Below are 7,200 nucleotides of genomic sequence, written 5' to 3'. Positions count from 1 at the left end.
CTGAGCTAAATCCCCAGCCCCCACATGTTCAAGCTTAATCCCTTCTAAATGCAATTCTGAATGGACAAAATATGAGCTTGTAACACTGCATGAATCAAGGATGCTCTGCTCCTGTGAGACGGATTATGCTGCTTTATTTCTGTGGAAAAGCAGTTTTTTGTTTCTTCCATAGACCCATGGTACATTCTTCAGCATAGCCTGCTTATCAGCTTTTTCCTTTGGAGACAAGCGGAAGAACTTTCTTAGGAACGGTGTGTGCTGGCAATTTTATTCCCTTTTCCACTTAACTCAGTCCAACTTCTTTATTTCAGTTTTTGACCCCCTTCTCCCCTTCCCCAGGACTTAGAGGAAAGAGGCTGGGAAACTATGGGGGAAAAAAAAAGCATCGGTGACATTGACTTATTGGAGATCAAAAATGAGTCAGTAAGAACTAATGTTAGACTTTGACATGTGCTGAGAACAATGAAAGAAACTCTGATTTCCATCTTAATAGCACTTGTTAATTGCCAAATATGTGGAACCTGAAGACAAAATTCTTACAATTCCCCAAAGCAAAAACCAACTGTGTAATTGTCAGAAAAATGATGGAACTGCCAAAAGCATGCTATCAGCTGTGGGTTGTAAAACATGCAATGGTTCCATTTTAAGATTGTAAAATCACATTGTTTTAACCTGGATAGAAAATAAAAATGAAGCCAGGCATGCTGGTGCATGCCTATCATCCCAGCACTTAGGAGGCTGATGCAGGAGGGTCACTGTAAATCTGCGGCCAGACTGGGCTACATAGTGAGCTCAAGGCCAGCATGCACTACAAAGTGAGACCCTGTCTTGAAAAAAAAAAAAATTAAAAATCAAGAAAAACTATGGTAGTAAATTGATCATGCTACACCTGTGTTTACTGAACACACTATAAATTTTATATGCATTATCTACAATCCTTATTACAAGCCAGCATTTAGAAATTATTAACCTCACTTCACAAATAGGAAACATTCACTTGGGAAGATTAAGCAACTTGCCCAAGATCATCTAGCTGGTACCAGCCCCAGCCAGGAATTCACCTTACTGGCATCTGACTCTAAAACCTGTTCTTCTACAGCCTCAGCGAGAGAAGCGCTCGGGACAGGTGCTCCTTTGGTCTTCTAGCAAACACTGACTGAACAACAAGCAGAAGCAGCTGGAGCCCTGTCCCACCTCTACACCATTTCCGTGTTTATTCCCGACTGCAGGGCACTGTCACCCAACTTTGCACAAAAATGCAGCATCCTCACAAGAGAACTTTTCTGAGCTCAGGATGCCTTGGGTTTGAGCCTGCGTACTGGGGAGAAATTCTTTTCAGTCATCCTCTTTTTCCATTTGCCGCGACAGTGGTTGTGAAAAGACAAGTTGTGCGTTTAATATCCTCAACGACTACTCTGTACAAGTTGAAGACAAACCTAAAAGTAAATCAAAACTGTTAAGATGTCTCTGCATTCAATTCTTTGAGCCTTGAGACTGCCGCAGGGTTTTACAGAAAACCACAGCCCTCTCTGGGCAGGCAGTGAGCGCTCCCCTGGGGAGAAGGGTCGCCTGTTTGCGGCTGCAGGCGTCCAGCTTCCCATTTTCACGGTGATGGCAGGATAACCCGTACGTCGTGATGGCTCTTTTGCACAAGTAGTCCCTTCTACCCGCAGCGCCCGCCCCCAGCCCTTGTCTTAAACATTACCACACTTTTTTCAGATCTCTAGTCAATGAGGGTGCCTTTCTGACCAGCTCGGGGCCCTCACAACTTCTCGAGACAGATTATATTTGTACATTTTGGCAGGAGTTGACCAAGATCTAACTCGCCACCTGCAGACGCATAGAGGGCCGTAGCTCACTCTCATATCCTTGACACTCAACCCGACATTCTGGCCCTAAAAAGATGTGGTGGTAACACAAGAGAAAGAACATCCTCGGGTTACCATTCTCACCATTCACCTGCCCACCCGGGAAGTCTTTCTAAGTTTCCCTCCGCCAAACTACTATTCCTATCAGTCCTCAAACGCGACCTAACGAAGTATTTATACACCGCCCGCATCCCCGCCCCGACCTTCTGCGCCTGCGCCCTGGGGGGCGGGGCGCGAGGCTGGGCGTTCCACTCCGTGCCCGCCCTGGGAATCCTTCATTATTTTCCGCCCCCACGGCGGGGGGAAAACTTTGGGCTCTAGGTACTTACCATCCTTGTTAGCTTCTAATGATAGCTGCTACTAAATAATAGAGTAAGGTGGGCTTCTGTTTGCCAAAAACAGTCTTCACTCTGTTTAGATTTACCCCCAACCATAGCAATGGTACAGTCCAAAGTCAGCCCCGCCCCCTACCCACAAGTCTCTGACACCTGCGGCAATTGGCGGCGGCTGTTTTTTCGTCATCACGTCGTTGGCGGAGGTAACGCCCCGTCCGGGACCACGCCTTCTCAGACCGCCAGAGTTCCTCCACAGTTGCTAAGGGGCCTTGGATACCTGGCCGCAGGATGCTGGGAGACGTCAGGTGAAGATGGTGGTCACCGGCCCTCAGGTGAGCAGAGCTACAGTGTAATGGATCGACAGGGGCGTCGGGGTGTCCTGGGGTCTAATGACGTCTTAGCCAAAGTACCCTGGAGACGTCTGGGCCAGTTTTCAGAAAAATCCGAGGTCCGCTTGGGTAAAGTCTACAGAGGGCTCGTAAATAAGCAGAGATCCCAGACCTCAGCCCGGGCTCGAATCTCTAACGCCTGACAGTGGATTCGTAGTCGTCTTCCTGAATATGAAAGCACGTTGGACAAGGACTCATAAGGTCTCAGACCCTTGTCTGTCATTGCTGCCGCTCTTGGTCTTTTCATCTCTCTTCTGGGAAAATAGGAGTTAGCTTTTAAGCTTACTGAAGTGAAAGCGAGTGAATGGTTGTACAGCACAACCCAAATATTATTTTTTAATATTATTGTTATTATTACTGTTTTTAAGCTCCTTGTCGTTAAGAGACTTTTCTGAGTAGTTAGAATAGGATAGGACTCCCCGGGGGCTGAACAACAAACTTAACTGAAAGTGTAGCTTTCATTGCACAGTCTCTTTAAGAGCCTTCAAACGCTGAGAGGAATGTATTCCCTTTTTCAAGGAATCTGACTTTTGACAAAAAATTATTAGTGACAAAAGCTGAAATACGTAAATTTCAGTACTGACTGTAATGATTATTTGTTCTGGAATAAGGATGCAATAGTTCTTGCATCCAGTAACCTAATAATTGAATGCTTTTTTTTTTTTTTTTTTCTGGTACCGGGAATCGAACTCACGACTTTGCACTTGCCAGGCAGGTGCTGTGCCGCTGAGCTAAATCCCCAGCCCCTTGAATGCTTTTTTCTAAAAAATCAGAGAACTGGAGAAAGCAGAATATAATACTGTATGTACAGATACGGAAATAAGCATGCAGTAGATGGAATGAAAAGTAAAAAGTGGTGTCCCAATGGCAGAATCATGGGGCATTTTTTTTTTCAGCTAGACAAAATGATTTTAAAATTCCATTGGAAGAAGTAAATAAATGACACTAGCCTGAAAATTCTAAAAATTAAAGGTAATAATGAGAATTAGCTCTTCAGCAGGACAAGATATTACATAACAGTATGATAACTGTGTGAGCTTTTCATTGATGTGACAGAATAACTGAGGAAATCAGCTTAAATGGGGAAAGGTTTATTTCGGCTCATCACTGCAGAGGTTTCGGTCCATGGTCAGCTGGCCCCTTTGCTGTGGGCCTGAGATGAGACAGAATATCATAGAGAAAGAGGCTAGTGGAGCAAAGCTGGTCACCTCATGGCAGCTGAGAATCGGAAACAAAGGCACTGAGTTAGAGAGGAGGGGCCGGGGGACCAGACATATGTAATCCTCACAGTCAACCTCCATGACGTAGTTCCTTCATCTGTGGATTAACCCACTGATGAAATTAGAACCTTCAGGATCCAGTCACTTCCCAAAGCAATCAAGCTTTTAACACAACCAACCTTTTAGAGTATATTTTGGATCTCAGTCATAACAGTAATTGAATTAGTGTGGAATTGAATAGAAACTTATAGGCAGAGAATGTAATACAATTCAGAATCAAACCCAGATGTGTATAGGGAGTTACCATGTAGTCAAAGAAGTATTTTACATCAGCTATGAAAGGATGGATGAGCAGGTGATGAGCAGCCTCCTAGTAATTGAGGAAAAAATAATGAAATTCATTTTGATCATCAAAATGTATTCCAAATGGATGAAACTTTAAATGTTCAAATTTTTTGGGGTGTCTGGGTGGGCATACTCCTGCCTCAGCCTCCTGAGTGCTGTGTCTTGTTAAAAGAATTATATAATAATAGTGCTGAAAGAAAGCATCATTGCATGTACCTTCAATCTTGGTGTACTAAAAGCGTTTCTAGCCGGGGGTGGTGGCGCATGCCTGTAATCCCCGTACTTGGGAGGCTGAGGCAGGAGGATCATTGTGAGTTCAAGGCCAGCCTAGGCTACGAAGTGAGCTCAAGGCCAGTTTGAACTGCATAGTGAGACCCTGTCTCAAAAAAAACCAAAAAAATTTTTAAAAAAAGCATTTCTAAATTTGTCACAGAATCCAGAAATTAGAAAGAAAAAGGTGAGTGCTTTTGACTGTATAATTCATTTTTTTTATTTTAAAAAATAAAAGAAGCAAAACATATTAATAGACAGACATCCATTTACCAAATAGCATAAGAATAATACAAACAAAACAGAGTTACAGACAAAGTTGTAGGAAATTAACCATGGTTGTTATATTACTTATTGATATTGACTATATAATTTAAAATCTGCTGGGCATAGTGGTGAATGCCTATAATCCCAGCATTTGGGAGGCTGAGATAGGAGGATCACCGGGAGTTTGAGGCCAGCTTGTCTCTGGCTAAAGCGCTCTGAACACACCCGATCCCGTCTGATCTCAGAGGCCAGCCTGGGTTATTGTAAATTCAAGACCAGCCTCAACTACATAATGAGACCCTGTGTCAAAAAAACAAAAACAAAAATCTGTAGGACCTACAAAATTATACAAATCATCTTCCAGAAGCCATGTCTAAAGGCATCTAAGCTTATGAAAATACTTGTAATGATCAATTAGAAAAATATGAAACTCAGTAGAAAAATGAGCAGAATACACAGATAAGCAAATCAGAAAAAAATTCAAGTAAGCCGGGTGTGGTGGCACATGCCTGTAATCCCAGCACTCGGGAGGCTGAGGCAGGAGGATTGTTGTGAGTTTGAGGCCAGCCCTGGGCTACAAGGTGAGCTCAAGGCAAACCTGAACTGCATAGTGAGACATTGTCTCAAAAAAAAAAAGAAGAGAAAAGAAAAAATACAAATGACTGATACAGTAGTTCCGCCTTATCCTCAGGGGATATATTGCAGTTCTCCTCATGGATGCCTGAAACTACAGGTGGTACCAAACCCTATTCATACTGTTTTTTTCTATACACACATCTATGGCAACTTCTAACTTATAAATTAGTACTGGGAATCGAACTCAGGACCTTGTGTTTGTGAGGCAGATGCTTATGCCACTGAACTATATCCCCTAATTTATAAATTAGTCACAGTAGATGATTAACAATAATCATAAAATGGAGCAATTGTACTAATATACTATAATAAATTAGGGGAATGTCATCTCTCTCAAGGTATAGTACTGTGCTCACCTTTCTTGTGATGATGTGAGATGATCCAGTGCCTACACAATGAGGTGAAGCGAGGAGAATGGTATAGATACTGTGACGCAGCATCAGGCCTCTCTGTGTAGGGGTTAAACATAGCCACTGTGATATCAAGACAGAATCTGATAACTGAATGACTAGCAGCAGGGTAGTGTCGATAGCAGGGATGCACCAAATAAAGGGAGGATTCATAGAGCTGGACAGTGCAAGATTTTATCACACTGCTCAGAATGATTCACAACTTTTTTTTTTTTTTTGGTACCGGGACTCGAACTCAGGATCTCATGCTTTCCAGGCAGGTGCTATACCACTGAGCTACACCCCTAGCCCAGAATCACAACTTAAAACTTACAAATTTCTTCTTTCTGGAATTTTCCATTGAATATTTTTAGGTCACAGTTACCTTTGGTAACTGAAGCCTTGGCAAACAAAACTACAGATAAGGGGGGACTTTGTATTTTATTGTAAAAGTGACAAAAATTGGAAATAGAACTGTGTAGGAAGTATAGTGGAAGTATAAATTACTACAGATTTTTGGAGGGCAGTTTGTATATCATTTACTTAGCCATTTAATAGGTAGGAAGTTATTCTACAGATATGCAGATTGCACAAAAATGTCATGTTTATGTTTTTTTTTATTATTTATTTATTTTTTGCTTTTTCAGACAGGGTCTCGCTATGCAGTTCAGGGTGGCTTCTAGGTCACTTTGTAGCCCAGGCTGGTCTCAAACTCACAACGATCCTCCTGCCTCAGCCTCCCGAGTACTGGGATTATAGGCATGTACCACCATGCCCAGCCATGGTTATGTTTTTAGCAAATATGTTTTACTAGCAAAACATTTGAAGAAACACATGTCAGTCAGTCATGACTGATTAAAAAAGTTATGGTATACCCTTAAAATGGAACACTGTAGCTATTTGGAAGAATGTGGTAGATCCTTGTGTGTGGACACAGAAGACTGTTAAATATATAAAGTTAGGTAAAAAATGTGTTGCAGCCAGCTGTGATAGTGTACACTTATAATCTCAGCAGTCTGGGAGGCTGAGGCAAAGAGGATCAAAAAGTCTAGCCCAGCTAGACAACTTAGTGAGAAACTTGTCTTAAAATGAAAAATTGAAAAAGAAATGCTGGGGATGTAGCTTAGTGTGAAGCCCCTGAGAAAAAAAAAGTGTTGCCAAGTAGAGCATATGTAAGATAAGATCCTATTTCAAGTCAAGTATGGTGGCACATGCCTGTAATATCAGCACTTAGAGAGCTGAGACAGGAGGATCTCCACAAGTTCAAGACCAGCCTGAACTACATAGTGAGTTTAAAGGCCAGCCTGAATCACATAGTAAGACACAGTCTCAAAAGAAGAAAAGATCCTGTTTCATAAAACATAAGTTAACGTATGTATAAAAATAAGCTGGGGGCTGGGGATATAGCTCAGTGGCGCAAGCACCTACCTGGCAAGCGCAAGGTCCTGAGTTCAATTCCTAGTACCAAAAAAAAAAAAAAA

The 7,200-nt window shown here is 42.2% G+C and overlaps 2 protein-coding genes across 4 annotated transcripts in view; both read left to right on the top strand.

Annotated features, from left to right (window-relative positions):
- Positions 1-1,460, top strand: part of Sgk2 (serum/glucocorticoid regulated kinase 2) — a 44,176-nt gene extending 42,716 nt beyond the window's left edge. For 2 of the 3 annotated variants that reach the window (XR_001235575.1, XM_005392499.2), the window contains exon 16: positions 1,100-1,460. The gene's annotated coding sequence lies outside the window, so the exon portion shown is untranslated. Of the gene's footprint in view, positions 1-1,096 lie in introns of all 3 variants that reach the window. The other variant, XM_013518253.1, reaches the window with a different exon arrangement.
- A 940-nt stretch (positions 1,461-2,400) lies between these two features.
- Positions 2,401-7,200, top strand: part of Ift52 (intraflagellar transport 52) — a 37,479-nt gene continuing 32,679 nt past the window's right edge. The window contains exon 1 of the mRNA XM_005392497.2: positions 2,401-2,535. Coding sequence (XP_005392554.1) covers positions 2,515-2,535 — 21 coding nt within the window. The 5' untranslated portion in view covers positions 2,401-2,514. The remainder of the gene's footprint in view (positions 2,536-7,200) is intronic.

This window comes from Chinchilla lanigera, unplaced genomic scaffold, assembly GCF_000276665.1.
Source record: "Chinchilla lanigera isolate Chin_1 unplaced genomic scaffold, ChiLan1.0 scaffold00044, whole genome shotgun sequence".
Classification (NCBI taxonomy): domain Eukaryota; kingdom Metazoa; phylum Chordata; class Mammalia; order Rodentia; family Chinchillidae; genus Chinchilla; species Chinchilla lanigera.
The sequence above is the reverse complement of the archived record's forward strand: the minus strand, read 5'-3'. Positions and strand labels throughout refer to the sequence as shown.